Source organism: Cupressus sempervirens, chromosome 8 (assembly GCF_028749045.1).
Source record: "Cupressus sempervirens isolate cs-2001-9-10 chromosome 8, ASM2874904v1, whole genome shotgun sequence".
Taxonomy (NCBI): Eukaryota; Viridiplantae; Streptophyta; class Pinopsida; order Cupressales; family Cupressaceae; genus Cupressus; species Cupressus sempervirens.
The window spans coordinates 147602652-147625758 of record NC_143125.1 but is presented as its reverse complement, the minus strand read 5'-3'; the positions used below and the strand labels follow the sequence as shown (position 1 = coordinate 147625758).

At 36.0% G+C, this 23107-nt stretch overlaps 2 protein-coding genes across 5 annotated transcripts in view; one reads left to right on the top strand and one right to left on the bottom strand.

The window, feature by feature from the left end:
• LOC149541974 (uncharacterized) overlaps positions 1-23107 on the bottom strand; it is a 122070-nt gene that overhangs the window by 22995 nt on the left and 75968 nt on the right. The window lies entirely within an intron of this gene.
• LOC149541975 (uncharacterized) lies at positions 11926-15042 on the top strand. Its single transcript, XM_089797022.1, has 5 exons — positions 11926-13425; positions 13554-13850; positions 13962-14086; positions 14181-14457; positions 14565-15042. The coding sequence occupies exons 1-5, from the start codon at positions 12286-12288 to the stop codon at positions 14949-14951; spliced, it is 2226 nt and encodes a 741-aa protein (XP_089653148.1). The 5' UTR covers positions 11926-12285; the 3' UTR covers positions 14952-15042.

The window sequence follows — 23107 nt, the reverse complement described above, 5'->3', positions numbered from 1 at the left end:
AGCAGAGTACATTCATGAAATGGCGGTGACAATACAGTCATATTCAGCTTCAATTCCCCAACTGGAAGTCAAGCTCTCCCTTGTTCACCTTCATGGTAAATGAGGGTTGGAAGTAGAAAGTTTACAAGAGCTTTCGCTACACCCGACACACACAGATATCTTTGAGATGATTTTGGGGACAACATACTATGCGCAAAACATAGCGATCAGATATCCTAGTATGACTGAAGGATACAAACATCTCAAACAACGGATTGAAGAATATATCAGAGAAGGGGTGCCCAGAAGGAACAATCTCTGTAAGGCAGATAAAGTATGAACATGTTGAAAGAGTCGGATCTGTGCCTCGTTTCCTTGCTGACATCTCTGATGATGATGGTGTTCAGGAGTATGCTTACATCAATTTCCTTCCAGGTGTTGCCACTAAAGCTGAAGTCATGATAGGCTCATGGTCTCCATATGTGACTCAACCTGACAGCATATACAGTCGCAATCAGGTGTGGGTTATGTCTGCTGACCTCTCAAGTGTCTTGTTCTCTGGCTGGCAAGTTTATCCAATACTTTACGGTGATTCAAAGACCTATTTAATTCATCCTATTGAGCAAGGAAGGCAAAAGGGCAGAGTTAATTTCTTCCCTCTTCTTTATGTTTTAAAACCATTCAATTATGTGCCTTTTGATATTCATGGGAATTGAAAGATCATGAGTTCTTACGAACTCTTTGTATTGTAAAACTCTATAAATATTGGAGGAAACTAAATGGTGGGGGGCTTCTTTTTTTCCTGCATACAATCGGAGAGCTGGAGTAGAGGAGGGGGGCATTTTAGTTTAGATATTTCATTTCATTGCATGTAGAGGGTTGGCAAATTTTGGTGAAGCTGGTTGCAAAGACAATCAAGTTTAGTGCCATTATTTTACCGTCCACTTTCATCATCTGTATCTGATGTTATTTCATTGTGTTGAATTGGAGATGGGAGAATAAACAGAGCTTTGTTTTGTTGTTTTCAATTTAGCCAATCAGTAGAATAATCAGAGAATTATAACTAGTTGTGGAATTGCGTCGGCATACTTCATTTGCATTTCATAACTCGCATAGTCATTCTTCATTTGCATTTTCAAATTGTTGTGTTGGGAAATTCATAAGATTGTGAAAATCATCAACATAACATCTTTGCATTTAGATCCTGCCTGAGATTTCACTTGCCTGGGTGGAACTCGGTTTCCTCTATTGTTCTCTAGGTAAAGAACATACCTGCAGTAGGAATTAGAATTGAAACAAAATTCATTGAATATTTTTCACATAGGGAGCTGTACCTTAATTCAGAGAGAAACTAGTTACCCTCAGAAACAGTTTCCCAACTGTTGGGTAAAGTTGTTCTTCATTATAAATTGGGCAAATTAAAAGGAGAATCAGAAGAAGAACAATCTGTTTACCAACAAGTTCAAAGATAATAATGTCAACTATTAACAATCAGCCATCAACTGATCAAATATCATCATAATTTATCAAAAATATCATGATCCACTATATCAATATGCTGTGGTAAATTAGAAGAACCACAAACATTGCCACTCGCACCAGCATAGTGATCGGAAGCAGTAATAGCAATCTTAAGCTCAACCTCATAATCGCTAGGTAGCTGGTCATTATCAACTCCAAGTGCAGCAAGGCAAGCAATTGAATAATCCAAGTGTAGCTGGTCTATTGCACTTTATTGAGTGGATGAATGAGAATGCACTCCAATTCCTCTCAAATGGTGATTAACTAGCAACTCTCAAGATTTTCAATTTTGAAATTAGAGAGTCAAGAGCTATGATTAATTTATTTAAACATAAATTCATCAGCAAGAATCTTAAGAGTTAAGAACTTGTGATTAAATATTGATGGCAACATGTTGTAGGTGCTGGTATGATTCTCCATGGAAGTACCACCATTTATGAGCATCAACCTTATGCATGTCCAAAGAGCTTCAAGACCACAATCATCTGTTCTTGAACTCATAAATTCAGCTCTCGCTGCAGGTCGTATGTCTTCATGGAAGAGTGAATGGTTGCCCAAATACCCTTGAGCAACTTTGGGATCTCTATATGAGGCAACTTCTTTATTATAATAATTAAGGTGATAATGGTTCTTCAATACGTTTCATTACAATAGCCTCTGCAAGGAGGCTTTTACCTCGAGGCTCAGCATTAACTTTTAGCTTGCTAGACAAAATTTGAGGCTTTTTTGAGGGATAAAGAACAAATGTGCTTTCACTTGATAATGAGTTATTATATTGCTCTAGCAATGAATAAAAATCCAAACATAACCTCCTCCATCTAGTAGTTGTACCATTTCCACATATTTCCCTCGTGGAGAGTTGGGGTCTATTTATATCAGAAGTTCCCAAAGCTGGAAGCACTTCCATTCTATAAACAACATATATAGGCACAAAGCTACAAACCAAAATGAGAAAATGAAACAAAGGCGGGGGAGAGTTCATTTCAATTTGTTAAAAAATGCAAGAATTTTTTTTTTTTTAATTAGAAACCCCTCATTTGCTAAAATCTTTCTCTTCAAAGTCTTAGAGTAGTTGTGAATACTTGTGACCACTCAGGAATATCACACAAACTAGCTTAGAGCATGCAACAATCAGTCTTCAACTTTCCTTGAGCAATGGGAGGCAAAAAAGAAAGTTTAGGAATGAAGACAAAACATTTTTGTTTTTCATTCACAACTAGATAAAAAAAAATAACGTTTTACCTTTTTAGAGTATTTAGTGGTCAAAATTAATGTTGGGGGATTGAGTTGACCTTATTAGGCAAAAAGAAAAGATCCAAAAAGTTAAAATATACATAACAATGCCAAATTTGTCCTCGGTTCCACCGTGGGCACCCAAATTCTACCCAAGTTTGTCCCTAGACTGACAGGGGTAAACCCATAGTTTGTGAGCCAAACACTATCCGAACCCACAAGGAATTGGACTCGGATCCAGACAGGTGTGAACTGGACTGAGACTTGTTATAACCTTTTCACACATCACCCCATTGTAAATGTGCAACCCCTCATTTTGTTGTAGATCTTGTCTTTTTGGCTTTCTATCTTTGGTAGTTTTTTGTTCAATCCCCTAAGGTTCCCCATGTTTCAAATTAAAAATAAAGAAATTGGCGCTCCTAGAATATAAAATTGTGTGTTTGTCAATGAATTAGGTCAAGTGCAAATGTGAATTTATCTTTCAGAAAGAATGTCAATGAAATTTTGGATATTTTGACAAACTCACTATTTTTATAATTTCTATTTTTAGTATGTTTATTTTTAGTAATTTTAACTATCTTGGAATGGCCTTATTTTGAGTTTGAAAGTACTTACTATTTTTAGCAATGTCTATTTTTAGTAAATCTATTTCAAGAAAGTTTCATTGACTCCATTTTCCCTAATTTTGCATTTAAACAAACTTACTATTTATAATAAAGTCATTTTTGAAAAGTTGGATGAGCATTAGTTGAGGAAGAGGAAAATGGGTATCTAGTTCTATATATTGAAAGTTGAACAAGTATGACGGTTGAATTTTACTTAGTCTAAGAAGGCAACTCCTAGAGAAAAGTGATAAGGCACTAGAAAACACCTAAAAGTGGAAAAATCAGAAAAAGCATCTAGTTCCAGATCCAACACAACCAACAGAAAAGCATCCATCTTTACAAGAATGAGCGAAAATGACTAAAGAAAGAAATCCTCCGCACCCAAAAATTGACACCCAACACATGCAATCCTTCACTTGTGCTAAAATGTGCCCAAGAGTGCATATCCACTAGAGTCAAGGAACTTTGCCCAAAGTGAATAATCCACTATGCAATCTCATATGTGCCCATGAGCACCAACCCCAATGTAGAATGGGATTGTGCTCAAAGTACAAAGCCATGCACCAAGTCCCATGCGCTCAAGCGCATAAATTCCATGAGGTCAATGAAAATGGCTAAGGCAATGATGACCACTAAAATGTGCCCAAGTTTGGGAGAAAGTAATGTGAAAAGTGACTAAGTCTGGACCAAAAGGAGAAGGCAAAAGTGACCAAGTCTGGGCCAAAAGAAGAGGAAAATGCAAGAAAATAGTTAAGTGTGGATCCAAGGAACATGAAGTTGGCAAATATGACCAATTTACAAAAATTCCATGACATCCTCGAGAATGCCCAATATTGAAAGCGTAAGTGAAATGGTCAAAGTATGGATCAAAGTAGGTATGAAGATGACAAAATGGTTGTGGAAGATTCCATGATACCCAAGGAATTAAGCCTAAATGACAAAATCCTCCATGTGCAAGGAATTCTTCTTCAAAAGAAAAATTACCCCCCCCCCCCCCCCCCCCCCGCCCCAAAATTTCACCCAATCATTCAAATGGCATGAGAAATAAAATATTTGGCAAAATATGGAAAGGATAAATCTTTCAAAAAGGCATGCCAATGGATACGTCTATTTTTAGTAAATTTTTACTACATCCCAGATTGTCCTTATATTGAACTTGGAATAATTTGTTATTTTGAGCAGTGTTTATTTTTAGTAAATTTCACTACCTTCCAAATCGGCCTTATTTTGACTTTGGAACAACTATTTTTAGAAAGTCTTTTTTTGGCAAGTTATTTTGCCAAAATGTGAGCTTTGGTTGATAAAGAGACAAAAGGGTATCTAGTTCTATATCAACAAGAATGAGAAAGCAAGGCAGTCAATCAAAAAATGGTTAAGTCTGAAGACATCCTTGAAATATCCAAAAGTTTAAGGCATGAATAACATCTGAACAATGGTTTAAGCTTGAAAAATGTCTTTGAAAAACATCTAGAAAAGGAAAGGAGACGAGATTCCACTAAATCAAGTAATTTCCTTAAGTTGAAGAAATTCTTCCACCATGCTCCAAATGCATAAAGGGCGAAATCTACTAAGTCAAGAAATTTCCTTGAGTTGAAAAAATTCCTCCACCCAACTCAAAATGCACCCAAGAGGGAAAATTCCACTATGTCAAGAAATTTTGCTTCAATTAAACAAACCCTCCACAAGTGCCAAAATGTGTGCAAGAGAACAAGGAAAGATGAAAAAATGGCTCAGTATTGGAAAATTTCTCCCAGCGCATGTGCACTCAAGGACGAAATTGCAAGAAAAGATGAAAAAATAGGGTAAGTGTAAGAAAATTTCTCCTCCGTGTCTAATATGCGCCCAAGGTGAAAAGAATAAAGATAAAAAAATGGTAAAGTGTTGGAAAATTCCTTCTCCTGGCTAATGTATGTTGAAGGAAGAAGTTGCAAGGAATAGATAAATTTCAGCCAAGTAGGGAAATTCCCTCTCCAAATCTCAAATTTCACCCTATTCAAGTGTGCACCCATGGGTTGAGAAATGATAACGATTTTTCCTAGCATATGGTGGATACGGAAGCAAAAGCGTGTAGATGTGGGATGCGTCCAAAAGCGGATGCTTCCTGGAAGTCATCCACAAGTTCCTGGATGTGTGAGACCGAGGATGGCTTTTGAGAAGCATTCACAGGGCTTCGGGCCGCATCCAGACACACCCGCAGTCCAACACCCAAAAAAGTAGAAAAACATGAAACAAATTAAATTTTTTAATTTGCATGTGCTTTAAAGTGTTTTTTTGGGTGTTTTTTTGGCAACAAAATTCTAAAATGACCCTAAAGGTGAATGTTGAAGCATTCACAAATCATTTTGTAACTTTCTTTGTAGCTACTTCTCATTTGGTCTCCACTTTGCATTGTAAAGGCAAGTTGAGCATTTTCGAAGAGGATCGATCAAAGGGCGAGAGATAGCTTCCTCAAAGGAGTTTTAAGCATTTAAGGAAGTGTTTGATCCCATTCTTGAGTATTTTGATGACTTCTTTTTAGTTTTTAATGAATTTTTTCAAGTTTGTGAAGAAACTTTTCAAGTTTTATTCAAAAACAAAAAAAAATGAAAGAAATAAAGAGAAGAGTTTAGGTATCTATTTGAATGGTTTTGTATCATTGTTTTTTACTTGTATGCTTGATATTCATACTTTTTTTATTGATTTAAATTTATTTAATTTCAAGTTTTTTTTTTGGTTTTTTTAAAGAAACGAAGTAAAGCAAGAAGTTTAGCAATCTATTAAAGTAGTTTTCTATCATTTTTCGCACTTATATGCTTGATGGTGATAGTTTGTTTTTTGTTTTTTGTTTTTTTAATTTATACAATTTCTTATAGAAGGTTGTCACCAATAGTCAAATTTCAATGGACCAAGCAATTGAAAGTTTTGACGTTGACGTGGCAAGAGAGGTAAGAGAGCTTGCTAATAAAGCCATTGCTCGATGTCTCTATGCCAATGGTCTTCCTTTCAATTTGGTGAGAATATTGGAAGGAGATGGTCCTAAATCCCACAATCACCAAATTATGGGTGATGATGATGATAACATCATCACACATGGTGTATCTAACACAAGTGGAACCATTTTGGGTTCACACAATCTTGAACTTGAAGCAGTTGGAGGAGATGGAACCAAGAAAGGACGATGAGTTTTTTGCAAATCCATATGATAAGGATTCAGAATTATGAACTATATTTTGATTTTGTAGTTGATGATAAACTATATTTTGATTTTGTAGTTGTGATGATTTGTTGAAATCATGACCACAGACACATATGATATTCATATTATTGATATGGTTTAAATAATCATATTTTATAATCTTATTGAATATTTAATATGCATTGGTGAAGTTACAAGCTAACAAATGTTTTAATTTTGTATATTTCTTTCATTTATTTGCATATACATAGTATAATTGTGTGTGTGTGTGTATATATAAACACGCATCCATATGCATTTGTGTCCCCCCCCCCCCCCCCCCCCAAAAAAAATAATAATAATAATCCCGCATCCGCATCCGAATCAGTAAGGTTGTTAATAAAGAATTCTTGGAAAATAAAAGAAAAAGTGACAGTGAATTTTTTAAGCATGAGAAGAGGAAGGTGTGAAACCTAAAGAGAAAGAGTTTATGAGAGAGAGGGCTTGAGCTTTTAAGAAGAAAATGGAGGAAGAACTCTCATTCTAGATGTTCAAGAAGACATTCAAGTCCGAGAACTCTAGTTCCGGTTTTCAAGTGATCCGTTTCAAGGCATTCAAGGTTTAAGACTTCAAAGATCAAAGTTCAAGTACACCTCGAATTTCCTATTAAAATCCAAGATCAAAATTCAAAAGGTCCAATCTATCTCAAGAAGATGAATTTCCAAGCAAGTATGTCGAAGGAAGGAAATGATCATAGGGTGATAATTTCAAAAGAAGTAATCAAAGTAGAATTTGGGTTACGAAAGGATGCACTTATAAAAGACCGAAGCCCAAATGACACCCAGCATGCTAACGTGGTGTCGAGTAATCACCAGCTAATCAAAAGTCTCCTAGTCAAAATTCATTACATTTAAGAGGATCAAGCATAATCTATTCAAGAAAGACAAAGAAATAATGTGCAGTGCGTATTTATTTCACCTCACTCTCCTATTGAATGGATATTTATTACCCCCACTAAAAGAGTGGCTTTCTTTTGATTGGTTTGTGTAGACCCTCTTATTAGTTGCAGATTCTCTCTTCTAGTCCTAACCCTAATTAGTGATGAGGTGGTAAAATCTATTACAATAATAGATAAGTCGTCTATTATTAGTTAATGGTTATCTATTGTAAATAACTAGTTAGCTTTAGTTTGCTTTCATTTTTTTCTTTCTCTAGAATAGAATGTTTCTATTCTTTACGATCGTTTCCTAAGGAAACATCATTTTATTCTTTTGCGTAAATTGACCTTTTGGTCTCTATTAATAACAAGCAAGATTTTTACCAATTACTTTGTAATATGGTATCTACGCCTATTTCTTAATTTTTTTCGAAAATTATAATTTCTTTTCCAAAATTATCAGAATTACTTTGTAATATGGTATCTAGGCCTATTTCTTAATTTTTTTCGAAAATTATAATTTTTTTTCCAAAATTATCAGAGCCTATTTTCGAAATTATTTTGTGATACTTGCTTCGTAATATCAAAATTGTTTGAGGATTCTTTTTTTTTTTTTTGGTAAAAATCACGGATTTTCTTGGCTTTTTTTTTGGAAACTCGTGGCCTACAAAACTTGTGTTTTCCTCACCTCAGTTTGCAAATCGTCGCATCCTTCTTCCATTGGAGACCTCGTCTACTCTAGCAATCACGTCACATGGCAGCGACAATCTAAAAAAACCCTGTAGAAACGTGAGTGGATTTTCTGAAGCAGCAAAATGCTTGAAGAAAATGCTTACTTCATATGCAAAAATCATTGTAGTATCATTTTTGTATAATCTAGCATTCACGACCCTTTTTGACAGCAAATCTTCCATTTTTTAGTGTTACTTTATTAGAAATCCGCCATTTTTCTACAACCATTGACCTCCATAGCTGCCGACTAGGGTTTTCTTCGAAACCCTAGTTTTTGACCTTAGAAAAAAAATATGATCTTAGATTCTTGGTGAATTTTTCGAGAGCTCAACTGAGTTAGATTTTTCTGGGTGCCTCCATTTTCATGTCTCAATTTTTGAGCCAGCGGATCCAGAAAACAACATATCCTTCTAGGTTTTTCGAGCTCTCTTCTGGGTTTTCCGAGCTTTCTAGGTCTTTTGTTTTTTGCCTCGAAGAAGATGCCTTCACAATTTTTCACAATTTTTCATTAAAAAACGTGCCATGGCATCTCTAACAAACATTCTGCTCAAGCATAACTCAAAATTCAAAGCTCGAAACTATGGAACCTGGAAGCAACGGATCATCGCAATTTTTGAATATCGAAACACCAATCAACTTGTTTTGGGTGTTACGACGCATCCAACTTCTCTGGGTCCTGATCAAGATACATGGGATCTAAATAATCGAGAAGTAGTGATGCTTCTCAAATTATCCATGGCTGATGATCAGTTTTCTCATATTCCATCCGACAAGACAGCTGCCGAGATCTGGACACATCTCAAAGGTCTTCATGAGACTTCTAACAAAAGCAGAGCCTTCTTTTTGAAAAACACTATGTTTTCTATTGTCATGGATGAGTGCACCTCGCTCCAGACACACCTGAATCTCTCCAATTTTTCTAGGTCTTCCGGTTTTTGCCTCGAAGAAGATGCCTTCATTCTACTCGAGCATCTCTAACAATTTTAACAATTTTTCATTAAAAAACGTGCCCTGGCATCTCTAACATACATTCTGCTCAAGCATAACTCAAAATTCAATGGTCGAAACTATGGCACCTGGAAGCAGCGGATCATCGCAATTTTTGAATATCAAAACACCAATCAACTTGTTCTGGGTGTTACGAAGCATCTGACTTCTCTGGGTCCTGATCAAGATACATGGGATCTGAATAATCGAGAGGTAGTGATGCTTCTCAAATTATCCGTGGCTGATGATCAATTTTCTCAGATTCCATCCGGCAAGACAGTTGTCGAGATCTGGACACATCTCAAAGGTCTTCATGAGACTTCTAACAAAAGCAGAGTCTTCTTTTTGAAAAACACTATGTTTTCTATTGTCATGGATGAGCGCACCTCACTCCAGACACACCTGAATCGGATTCAAGAAATCCGTGATCAGTTACTTGCCATCGCTCACAAGATGGAGGAAAAGGATATTGTGGTTATCACTCTTCAAAGTTTACCAAAATCCTATGAGCATTTTATCGAGACTCTCAACATCACCTATTCTGGTGTTGATTTGAAGTTCACTAATCTCTGCACCTTGCTGCTTCAGCAAGATCAGTGGAAACAATAGTTCGGTAGTAGCTCCAGTTCCACCTCCATAGAGAAAGCATTTGCTACAAAATCCTTTCAAAAGGATAAAGGCAAGTTTCAACAGCCACCTCAACAGAAGTCTTCTGCTCCAACATCAGATGGTTCTCGAAAGAACATTCAATGCAACTACTGCCACAAGTTTGGACACATGAAGGTTGAATGTCAGAAACGCTTAGCTACACAATCTAAGCAATCAGGTTCGTAACCCAAAACGAACAGTGCACAACACACTAAGCAAGCGAAATCTACCTTTTACGCCTTCATGGCTAAAAAACCTACAGATCATGTAAAGTCGTCTGCTTGGTACATTGATTCAGGTGTCTCTCGTCATTTCACTCACCACAGAGAGTGGTTTACTGACTACCAGCCTTATTCAAACTCTGTTATTTTTGGTGGTGGAGAAGAGCACACAGTTATCGGTAAAGGCAACATTCAAATTCAGTCTACTGGGAGGAATCTCATATTCCTTGATGTGTACTACGTTCCAGGGATGGAACTAAATCTACTCTCGGCCAATCAGTTGTTGCAACATTCTCCACACTTGGCAGTCACCTTCAGTTCACATCAATGCACCATCATTGATCGGGCGACTAAGTCTACTATTGCAATGGGTCTTGAGGATCATGGTCTTTTCAGACTTACTAATTCTAGTGATTCTCAGGACTTAGCTATGGCTGCTCGGCGGTCTTCTGTCAACACACTTTGGCACCAATGATATGGGCACTTAAATGTGCATTATCTCTCACAACTTGCTCAGGATGAGCTTGTTCTTGGATTGCCAGAGATTTAGACTCAACAGCTTGGAGTTTGTGATGCATGCCAAGCTAGGAAGCAACATTGCACACCTTTCACTAGTGGCGACTCATGGCGAGCTTCTCAGGTACTTCAGCTTCTACATGGCGATATTTGCAGCCCTATGGCCACTCCTTTTGTTCTTGGGTCCAAGTATTTTTTGTTGTTTGTTGATGATTTCAGTAGAACAATGTGGGTGTATTTCCTTAAAAAGAAATCAGATGCATTTCCTGTATTTCAAAAGTTTAAAACTTTAATTGAAAAAGAGTCTGGAAAATCTATTATTACTCTTAGATCAGACAATGGGGGGGAATTTTGTTCTAATGTTTTCTCCAGCTTCTTGGATACACATGGCATCAAACGTTAGTTAACCACACCCACATGCCACAACAGAACAGTGTAGTTGAACGTTGGAATAGGACAATCACCGAGATGGCTCGATCCATGCTCGAACACAGACATGTTCCGAAGCAGTTAATACTACAATTTATCTATTGAACCGGTCACCCACAGTAGCGGTCAAAGGTAAAACTCTAGAAGAGGCCTGGTCAGGTCGCAAGCCCAGAATCAGTCACTTGAAGGTTTTTGGCTCCCTTGCTTTTGTTTGGATCCCTGATGCGTCACGCTAATAAAATCTAGGCCATCAATTTTGTTTCAATCCATGTCACTCATTATAATTTGAGATCTATATGAAGGGCTCATTTCTCATTTGCAAAGGAGCATTTTAGAGACTATTGCCAAGAGCTACCAAGATAATAAAGATTTCATTGTTGGTTTCATGGTGATTAGTTGATGTATTTTGATAGTTGCATGGTTTCATTGTTCCCTCACTTGAAGTAAAATTGTTAAATATAGTATTTTGATTTCAATGGAGAAATATAATGGTGTTTGATGAATTTCCCTGGCTCACAGTTTTGGTAGTTTGCTGATTGTAAGCTCTCATGTAAAGTTAGTCTAAGCTCACTTCTATCATTAAATGTGCATTATTCATTATAATGGTGTTGATTGTGATATGAAAATTCCTTGCTTAACCTTAGAATATGCACCAGTCCTTGTGGAGTTGATCTTGGCAAAGACTGGAGCTATTGATATTGATGCCCTTAGGAGCAGATTTAGACTTAGTTACCGGATTCGCCTGGAAAAGGCCGGATCCGGGCTCGGGTCCGATTCGGATCCGGATCCACGTATGGATCCGTGAGGATCCGGGCAGGATTCGTAATCCTGCCTGTGGATCCGTAAGGATCCGCGGCCCGCGGATCCTTACGGATCCACAGGCAGGATTACGAATCCTGCCCGGATCCTCGAGGATCCACGCGCGGATCCGCGTGAATCCGCAGCAATGAAGGAGGAGAATGCAAAAACGTGGGCCCATTATCATTTTTTAATGTTTTTTTTTTGCCCTAAAGGCCCTAAACCCTAAAAACGACCCTCTAAATCACAATGCAAGTTCATTTGCTCTCTATTTTGCTCTCTATTTTGCTCTCTCATTTTGCTCTCTCATACTTGCTAGTTTGAAGTGAAGTGCTTGGATTCGAAGGAGATCGGTTGTGGAGCTTCAAATACCTTGCAAGAAGTGTTTAAGGTATGCATTTCAACCATATTCTTGAATTCTTTCATAGATTATTGATTTATTTTTAGTTTTCCAAATTTTCAAGTTTTTGTGCAAGTGTGAAGTATGGTTTTCTTTCACTTTTTCTAGATTGCAAGAATAGAACAATGAGTAGTCAAGGCTCAGTGGGTGGGGGTGGGGCTGCATCACCAAGCTTCAAAATTGATAAGGGGTCTCCTTTATGGAGACACACAACAAGAGTTGCACAATGTCCTGGGGGTGGGGCATACATATGGAAATGTAATTTTTGCAACATACAACATAGAAGCTCCTATTCCCGAGTGAAACTACATTTTTTGGGCCCTGCGGGTGAAGGAATTCACATGTGTCAAGGTAGTGATAAGAAGGGATTACCAGTTGCACAAATAGCAGCATTAGCAAAAGAGCAAGATGATGCTGATAGAGCAGTTGCAAAAGCAAAACGTGGTGCTTCCCAAAAAACAAATATACCAACACCATCATTTGATCAAACAAACACAAGAACACATCCTTTTTTGCCTATGCCAACTACAAATGATGAAGATGAAGACCCATCTCCACTCACCCGCAAGAGAGGCCCACTAGATAGGGCATTCCAAATTGAAAAGAGAGACATTGCTGATCACAAAATTGGACGTTGTTTAATTGCAAATGGTGTTTCATTTAATTTTGCTAGATCACCTTATTTTAGGGAGATGGTGGAAGCAATAAATGATGCACCCCATGGTTACAAACCGCCTGGTTATGAGAAGTTGCGCACTACCATATTACATGATGAGAGGAAAAATGTAGAGGCTCAACTTCAACCAATAAGAGATTTTTGGGTTCAATCGGGTGTGTCTATTATTTTGGATGGTTGGAAAGATTGTAGAAACCGTCCATTGATCAATGTTATTGCTGTATGCCCTAAGGGGGCAATGTTCTTGAAGGCAGTTGATTGTGAAGGGCAAGTGAAAGATGCAGAATTTATTTCACGCATTCTCATTGATGCCATAGAGTCAGTGGGTCCTGATAATGTTGTTCAAGTGGTCACGGACAATGCAAAAGTTTGCAGGGCTGCAGGGATAATTGTAGAGTCTAGATATGATCATATCTTTTGGACACCATGCACCGTCCACTCTCTCAATTTAGTGATGAAAGCAATTGGCACCGAAATAGATTGGGTGAAAAGGATATATGAGGAAGCTGAAGAGATTCAAATGTTTGTGACAAATCACCACATGTCACAAGCAATTTTTAGGAGTTTCTCGGACTTGGAGTTATTGAAGGTAAATTTTTATATTTAATATATAATTGAATATTATTGGATTCCACAATTATTAATTTTTGTTGTTGTTTACATTAACATGTTTTAATTTTTAAATGTTTTACTAACTTGAGTTTAACATGTTCTTAGGTTGCTGAAACCCGCTTTGCCTCTCACACAATCGTCTTGAGACGACTTGTGAAGGTAAAAGAAGCATTGAAACATATGGTCATTAGCCCCCAATGGGGCATTTGGAAGAATTCCAATACAGCAAGGGCTTTAAATGTGAGAAGAATGATACTAGATGAGGATTGGTGGGGTCTTGTGAGTTATGTGTTGGAAATCACCGATCCAATAATGGCAATGCTTCGCTTCGCAGATAGTGATGAGCCATGCCTTGGGGATATTTATGATTCCATGGATAGTATGCTGGAAAAAATTAAAATGGTAAGTTTTACGCTCTTTTACAACAATTTTTTATTTGAGAGATATCTAGATTCTAAAGTTTAAATTGACATATTCACTAATTATAATTATTATTCATATTTCATATCTTAGGCCATACAAAGGAGGGAGAATGATCCTGAGGACACCCTTTACAAGAAGGTGGAAAAAATTGTTCATCATCGATGGAACAAGATGACCACACCTTTGCACCTCCTTGCATATGCTCTATCCCCGAGGTACTGTAGTTCTTATCAAATGTTTGTGCTTATTTTATCCAATGTTTGTGCTATTGATATTTGATAGTGTTCAATTGTCTTTTGTTATCCCCAGGTACTATAGTGCAGATGTACTTCGCCTTCCAGGTAGAGTGCCACCATTTAGAGATGCAGAGGTTGCAGATGGGTATAAGAGGGCACTAGCTAAGATATTCCAAGATCCAGAGATTGGGGCAATTGTGAGGAGTGAATTTGCTGCTTTCAACTCAGGTGAGGATTTCGACCCTATTGCCATAGCAGACCAAAGCAGGATGGGTGCCATCAAATGGTGGTACCTTCACGGGCAAGCCTTCACGTATCTCCAACCTCTTGCCATAAAGGTCCTATCCCAAGTAAGTTTGTAAAATTAAGCTTAAGGTTAACATTCTCAATTCCTTGAATTTATTATATAATTTATTTATCTTGATTGTTGTATTGATAATTTTTAATTTCTCTTTAGGTTGCCAGCTCTTCTGCCGCTGAGCGGAATTGGAGTACTTACTCCTTTATCCACTCAATCAAACGCAACCGGTTGGCTCCAAAAAAATCAGAAGACCTTGTGTTCATTCACAACAATTTGCGCTTGTTGTCACGGAAGGATCCTAAGTACAAGAAGGGGCCCGAAAAGCTTTGGGATGTAGCACCCGAGACTCCTGATTTAGATATGACCATCCGAGATCTTGCTAGATCCACTTTGATTGATGTGGATGATGAGGAGGAGGATTATGAGTTAACAATCCCCTCTACTACTAGTGGTTTGGGTTCCTCTACTAATACAGATGCAGCACTTGCAGCTCACCAGTACCCCTCTGATGCGGATTTTCTTGAAAATCCATTTGATGATTAAATAAAAAACTTTAGTGTTGACTCTTGACTCTTTTATGAGTAAATCATGTTATAAACTTTAAGTTTAATGATCTATATTTTGAATGTTACAAGCTTTCACTTTCAGTAATTCAATGTGAATGTGTTGATTTCCTTTATAATCGTGAAAATAGATTAATTATCAATGTCATTGATCAAGTATACTAGATTCATACTATGAAATGATTTAGTTTTAGAATTATGTATATTTCTCTTTTTTTTAGTATATATAATGCATATATATAATTATATATATATATATATATGCACGAATCCTCCACGAATCATAATTGGGAAAAAAAAAAAATCCCGAATCCACGGATCCGATTCACGTGCCCGAATCGGATTCGTGTCACGAATCGGCAACTAAGGATTTAGATCCTTCTAACCCTTTCCCCTTTAATTTCAGTTCATTTCAATTGTGTTATTCAAAGTTAATGCATCACAAGATTGCAATATTTGATGGATTTCTAATCAACGTTGCAGAAAAAGTAAAGAACAATTCAAATGTAAGTTCCTTTGTAATACCATCATATCACATCAACCATTGAGCTTACAGACCTCACAGCAAATAATCTTGGAGTCACCTGTATGATTTTTCACAATCTTAGCATACACTGGACTTTACTCAAGAGAGGATAAGATACCTTGGTATTTTATTTTGTTGAGGTGTGGTAATAAAACACACATCAATAGGACCCAATGGTTCTAGGTGAGGGCACTGTATCTTAGCACGTAGGAAGTGATTTTCCAGCTACTAGAGGGATTAACTGAAATGTCAACAATGAAAGACTACAAAGAAGTTCTTGCATTTATTGAAAGCAAACAAAAAAAATTGGGAGAGCAATAGCTATTTAAAGAAGAGAAGCCGGCTATGCTTAGAACCTGCAATCAACTCCTTTAGCATCGATTCAGGCATATGATGTTGTCTTCAGTGGTTGCATTCTAATGTTTTGCTCACTTTTTCCCATTTCAAAGCTTTCGACCCTCAACATAAAAAGGAATATTTAGAACATCGAATGAGACAATTTCGGTGCCAGTGATGGATGTTTTCTTTTATACAGAATTAGTCTTTGTTTGCAGAGTTTTACAAATGCAAGAGAATAGCTGCATGCACTTGTGGTCCTGGGATATGACAACACTGACATCGCTGTGCATTATGGCTCAATGTTCAGATTGTCTATACAACAACAAAGTATTGCAATGTCTGTTTTCAGGTCAGAGAACATGACGAGATTCTTCACCTACATACAGTTTCCAAATTTTCACACTCAATCAGAGGCAGCAGCTACCTTTCAGGACCTCTTGAGGAGACATAAGTCTAGAGTAGCTGACTTTCTAAATATCAGTTATGACCATTTTTTTGTTGGAAACAGTTCAAAACTGCTGAACTCTGAAAACTACATCACAAGGTGTGAAGCTGTGAAGCTGCTTGGTGACAATTTTTCTTGATCATTCTAATGTTTCAATCATGATGCATTATGTGAGCTCAAGATATAATTTGTGGATGCTGACAAACCTCCTAGGAAAATACCAAGAACATCCAAATTGAAGCCATCCACAAGTTCAAGGTCTTTGTGGCCAATCAAAATAAGCCACTTGAAATTGTTTCTAGGCGGAGGTTTACTAGTGTTTGTCGAGTGCTGTTGCTGGTATCGGCAATCCTAACAGTAGTAACACAAAAGTTGCAGGTAAACTCTCTAGTGTTCTGATAAGAGAGTGGGACTCAATCAGAAACGCAAACTGTGAAGCATGAGATACATGTGTGCTAAAATGACAACTTAATCACAGGATAGCAAATGAAGAAAGTAGAAGAATAAAGCTTGTGAGAAATGGTATCTTTTAATTGCTTATGGGTTTGGCTTTTAACCATGAATGATTATAATTTATTAAACCTACAGGGGCAATATACAGCAGTAAAAATAATTTTCTTGCTGAGGGTAGAAATTATTCATGCAAATGAAAAGGAAGAGTTACAGAGCATTTTTTAATTTGCAAGTGAAATAAAATAATAATAGGCAAAGGAAATGTGAGCTGGAATATTCCAAATGCTAGGTGCTGCAAATCAAGGAATGATGAATGAGCCAAGTGTCAAATATAGATCAAATCTAGCTTGCTCTTCATTTCTTTAAGAGGATTTTTCTGTTGCATTTTGAGGTGTTCCAATTTCTGGGTTCTGATTTTGCAATTTGTGTACAGAGAAGTCTCTAGAATCAGGTGTTCTTCAAATTTCAGAAATAAGATATTGTAATTTGTTGTCTAGTAATGGTAAATCGTGGAATCACTAATATTAGACCCATCTAGTTCAAGCTCTTCCAAATCTATACCAAATACTCTATTTGTAACACATTATCATCAATCTATGTTGGCTCCTCTACATCTGCATCCGATTGTATGATTGAATTCTCCTTATAGGCTTATGCTTAAGTATCTTTCAATTAACTACACATAAGGCATTATACACAACTTCAAACTTCTCTACCCTCCTAAATATAAGCATGTACCTCAATAGAGAAGATGGAGATGTATAAAAAGTTAAAAACCAATTGATTTCAATATTAGAACTAGAAACTTGAGACATGAGGTGAATGGCTAATGTGGTTGTGAACGAATAAGGCTTATGCATAGTACATCATAGTATTGGGTCCTCTTGAGCCGTAATCTCTCTTTGTCTCTTCTCAGCATTCCCTAAGTGTGGTATGACTTGATCAACTTAGTATAGTAGCAGTACCTCTCAACTTCGAGCTTCTCTACCCTCCAAAATATAAGCATGTACCTCTCAATAGAGTGGATGGAGATGTATACAAACCAACTGATTTCAATATTGGAACAAGAAACTAGAGAATTGAGGTGAATGGCTAATGTGGTTGTGAATGGATAAATCTTATGCATAGTGCATCATACTATTGGGTCCTATTGTACCATAATCTCTCTATCCAACATTGTCTCTTCTAAACATCCACTAAGTGTGGTATAACTTGATCAACTTTGTATAATAGTGGTTATACCCTCAACACCATATATCCTCAAAGTTGCCTTCACCTCAACATCCACCACAAGATAAACTTTGTCTAGCCTTTCCAAACATGACTTAAAGTTCAATGCATAGGCAACTGTGTACAAGGGACTATAGAGCTTCTCCTGCCTTCACTTCATGATAAGCCAAATGTGATCATTATAGAATTATAAGTTGCGGTATTTAACTTGTACAATAGCCCTTCATTTGGCCAAACATGATGTCAATGCACTCATACATCTCTCCAAGGTTTGAAGCATTAAAATCCCCATATTTTACATTTACAAATTGAAGATATGATTGAGAAAAAGAGTTTGGCATCAGCCCAAAAAGTCTCTGTTCACCACTTCGTTCAACTTCTTTCCCCAATTCTTGCTTAGAATCAAGCACTGAATCCACTCTTATGTCATGACCATTAGTTGCAATTGTCTTACAACTCAACCATTTTCTCCAAGAGATGAGGTACAGGACAAATTTAGTCTCTCTCTTGGTTCCAATTATTTATCATTACAGAATGCGCAAAATAATGCAATTATATGCACATGAGGTCTGGTCATTGTTAATGAATATTTGCACCTCTTACAGCAAGAGCCACTTATCTAATCCAATGTTTTTTTGTATTACATGAGTGCATTGTTCATGGCATGTATGAAAAAAGAGTCCATCTAACCTTGTAAGCCAACTCAACTAACTTTCCCAAGTTACTCTATGCACATAGGGTACATCTGTCATGACTTGCATCAAATTCTCAAGGCCAACCCTCTCAATATCGTCTCTAAGGATGCAAAACTGATACTTTTCATTCTTGTAGTGCCCTTAATAATTAGTAAACCTACAAAAGTAAGGGTCTTTTGTTTATGCACCATGATGTTCAGAAGTGGATTATACATAATATCTGCCCAACAATCCATGTCAATATTGCATTTACTTGTGATCCATGTAGCCTTCATTTTCTCAATGATGATTGTAATATTACAATATAGTGCTTATCCATGATTACGGTACCCAATTTTATCTCCCCCGGTGGCATATATGATGGCCTCATATATTATTAGCTATTACTTCCTTGTTAATAAGAAGAGTGAGCAAAATGAAATGGAATGCCATTGGTAACTAATATATTGCAATGGTAGCATCTGCTTCATCTGTCATCTATACAATAAACATTTCACCACTGTGTTCAAAGAACTTACTAATCCTACATTCCCCCTTAGGCTCTACTACACACAATTAAAAAATAAGCTACCCGTGCTGGTTGGAAGCACCAACGGTTATCACTAACATAGAAGTAGGTAGTGTGTCATGATCTTCACCACTATCAAACAATTTCTATAGCTTTTCCCTCTCTTTAAGTGATGATTTGACACGTGGCCTAATAACTTAGTCTAGGATGTGAAGGATTTGTGTTGACTCTACTCATATGACCTTGGAACTCAAGGCTACAACAATGATATTTTTATAGTGCGGTCCCTAGTGAAATAATCTTTTGGAAGCAAATTATTTTCACAAGCTATTCTTATCAAAAGGATCCTCAGCAAAGTCCAACAACTTGAAAAGACAATTAAATGGACATCCTAATAGAACTAATTGTCTCTCTCCCCCTCACGTCTAGATTCTAATTCTCAAATTCAATTACTATGTTTGGATTTCCAACCACCTCATTATCACTCATTAAATAAGAAATCCTAGTGGCATTGCAAAAAAAGAAATGTATTGTTAAATATTATAATTTAATGTGTATATAATGAAGTCTTCAACACACTAGGATTTCTTTTGCTTTTCTTTCTTTAGATCACATAAAATGCAGAAGCAAATGATACACAGAAATTGGAAACATGATTTTCCAAACTTTGTCAAACAATGATTTCACTTTTTTTCCTTACTTCATTTTACACAAAACACAGAAGCAAAGAATACTAATTTGCATATTAGTTGATGTACTAAGATTTAACATTCACTATTGAACAGAAATTTAATAATTTAAACTAAAAAATCAGATTTTTATTTTATCTGTTTCTATGACAAAAGAATCACCTGTATTATGCAGACTTTTAAAAATTAAAAAACAAATAAAATTAAAATCTATTAATGCTAAAAAGCTAAAAACCTCCAAAAATTTGTTGCTATAAAATAATAAAATCCTAAAATAGTAAAAGCGACATTTAATAATATTTACACCCTATGAATACTTATTGCAGATATAAATAAATATTAAAATTGATAAGCAAACCAAGAAATGATTTTAAATTCATTATTTACAAAGTGCGGGATCAAAGTATGAATTTCATGAATTCTTTGAATGGTTAAATAACAAAAACGATATTAGTTTGCTTATTGCTCTTACTTTTGTTCAATGCAATGAAAAAGCGTTGGAGATTCGGTTTCGAGGTGAACATGTATATTTATAAAAATATTGAGCATCTAGAATGTGGGTGGAGGCTTATTAGCATTCAAGAGATAGGTGTGGAATATGGGTGGGGACTTATTAGCATTCATGCGATAGGTTAAGTGAATTAATTTATTTAACTTTTTGAATAAAAGCATTTTTGTACATGCAGGCCATGTAAATGCCCTTATGTTTCAAAAGTGTTTAAGGAACTTTATGAACTGTCCAAGTCATTCAAAAAAACTTCCCAGCATCCCCCCAATGTCCACAAGAAGGAAGATGACTCAGAAATGTCCCCTTTTCCCTCTTGTTGTGATTGGTTGTACTTGTGACAACTGAGTAGGAAAAGGGAGCTAGGGGTACTTCTTATCCCAGTCCTCGTGTCCCTGAAAACATTCCCATTTTGGAAATGCCCTTTTTGAGAGGGGGATGTGGTAACATTAGAAATTACTGCTTACAATTATCCTATCTTGCATCATCGTTTCTATCCTGATACCAATCTAATATAAAAGATCCATTGCTAGACCTCTCATTGTTTTGGTAAGATTTGAAGGTGTACATAAATGTTGGAGGTGTATGCATGTCCTATTTACTTATGTATGCTTATATCAGTGAACACCTTGGCAGAGCAATCATCTTGGAATTCTCAGTATGCAACACCTACACAATAAAATATTGTTTTTACTCAATAAAGCAGTATAAAATTTATGGTAAAGAAGAATCTATAATATTATAAATGAATAGCCATTCTCAATCAAGAGCACTATTTATGAGAGATTTAGATCTGGAAGGGTTAGTTACACAAAGCTATGAGGCTAAAAAATTACGTCCTCTTCTAACCACAGAACAATCGGCACGTGCAATTTCAAGAAGCTGAATCAAAATACAAAATATTGGTTTTCAAGTAAACCCAAGAGACCTATTAGTACTATTATTATATAAAAGCAACTTGTATGCAAAGGAGCAGTTGGATAGCATCTAGAAATAGATAAAGTTAACTTCAGGAAAGCATAAAGAATTTGGTATATACAGTTGCATTTATCCATGTACACATATGTCTTTGTTTCTCTATTTGACATAGAATAAAGGAAACCATCAGAACTTTAATTTCTGTTAGTTTTGGTAGCTTTGGACAACTGTTTGTCCATATGTAGTTAATTAGCAAATAATTGTTTTGCTAACTAATTTGTTAGATTAGGGACAAATATTTGTTAATTAATTGACCACTTTTGGAAGCAACTAGAAACCGACTTGGTTAGGGTTGTTAAGTTGTTTTAATCTCAACCATCGATTGAGAATCAATCTCGGCCATTGGTTTTCCAACAGAAGTAGTACAAAAGGGGGTCAAGGGTGGCATTTGGAGAACATGAAGCTTGAACAAGCAAGTAGAAGTATTTGCAATGTTAACAAATGAGTTTGCAATGATAGCAAATTGTCTTGCAGTGTTAGCAAGAGCACAATGATAGCATTTGGGAGAGCAGCAGAGGAATATCAGCAGGAGAAATTAGGAGGTTGTCTAAGTTCTGCCAATGAGAGGCAAGGAATTTTGTATCTCTTGATTTGTTGAAGTTAATATATTTCCTCATCTGTAGAACTGGTTTTCCCTTAGGGGTTTTTCCAAGGACGATTTGTCCGCAAATATTGTGTTCTTTGTGTTGTGAATTTCTTTCCGTATTCTATTGGTGAAGTTGCAGTTGTATTATTTTCCGATATTAGCTGGGAATTTATTTTCAGCAATTTAATAATCATTTAAGATAGGAGATTAATAATCGGTGACTGCAATAGGAATTTTCACAATGTCCCCATTCAGGATCACCATTTTCATTGCTTTTATTCTTCAAAATTTGAACAATAATATTTTATATTTGCTCCCCTCTTTGTCTTGGAATGAAATTTCTTTTAAACTTTAATGAAAAGGTAAAGGTCACCACCTTTTATTAGAACAATCACCAATTTTCATTGTTGCCTTTGAGAGTAATATAACATCATCCCTTTATATCTTCCAATGTGGAGAAGAGTTACATCTCTTCATCATATTTACCCTTTGCAATGGGTACGACCTTTTTACAACTACTACTCCTTTGAAGAGTCACAAAACTTGATCATTGTTACCATATAGAAGAGTTACAAGCTTTCATAATTATCATCTTTTAAAAGAGTCTCAACCCTTCATCATTGTTGCCCTTCGGGAGAATCACAATATTTCATTATCGGTGCCCCTTGAAGAGTCACAACCCTTCATCAAGGTGCCCTTCGGAAGAGTGACAACTTTTCCTTTCATGCCTTTTCACACTTTATTAACTTAACTAAGTTTAAATATGTTATAGTCTACTTCTATTATTTTATATTTTATATCTATTTTTAACTTAATTCTTTAATATTTTAATTTGATTATTATTTCAATTATTTATATATTTATTAATTTATACTAGTAATATATTATATTATTCTATTAATGATATATCATAATATATTAATAATAGATTGTATTATATTATTTATATATTTTAACTTTATTATTATTTATTTATATTGGAGTTATATTATATATTTAATATCATCATCTATTTATGAAATCTTCTTTTGAGGAGAGGACATCAAACTAATAATCCAACCAATCAATAGTTTCACTAAATCACAAGGAGTTAATTCCAAGAATGTTGAGAATTATGAAATAATAACAATGCGAGCATTAAAAAATTAGATTACATTTCCTTTTCATAACAGATAGAAAATG

Excerpts from the sequence above, each read along its gene's own strand:
- LOC149541975 (XM_089797022.1), top strand. The coding sequence starts at position 12,286 with ATGAGTAGTCAAGGCTCAGTGGGTGGGGGTGGGGCTGCATCACCAAGC. Across the intron at positions 14,087-14,180 it reads GCATATGCTCTATCCCCGAG|GTACTATAGTGCAGATGTAC; the intron begins GTACTGTAGTTC and ends TGTTATCCCCAG. Across the intron at positions 14,458-14,564 it reads CCATAAAGGTCCTATCCCAA|GTTGCCAGCTCTTCTGCCGC; the intron begins GTAAGTTTGTAA and ends ATTTCTCTTTAG.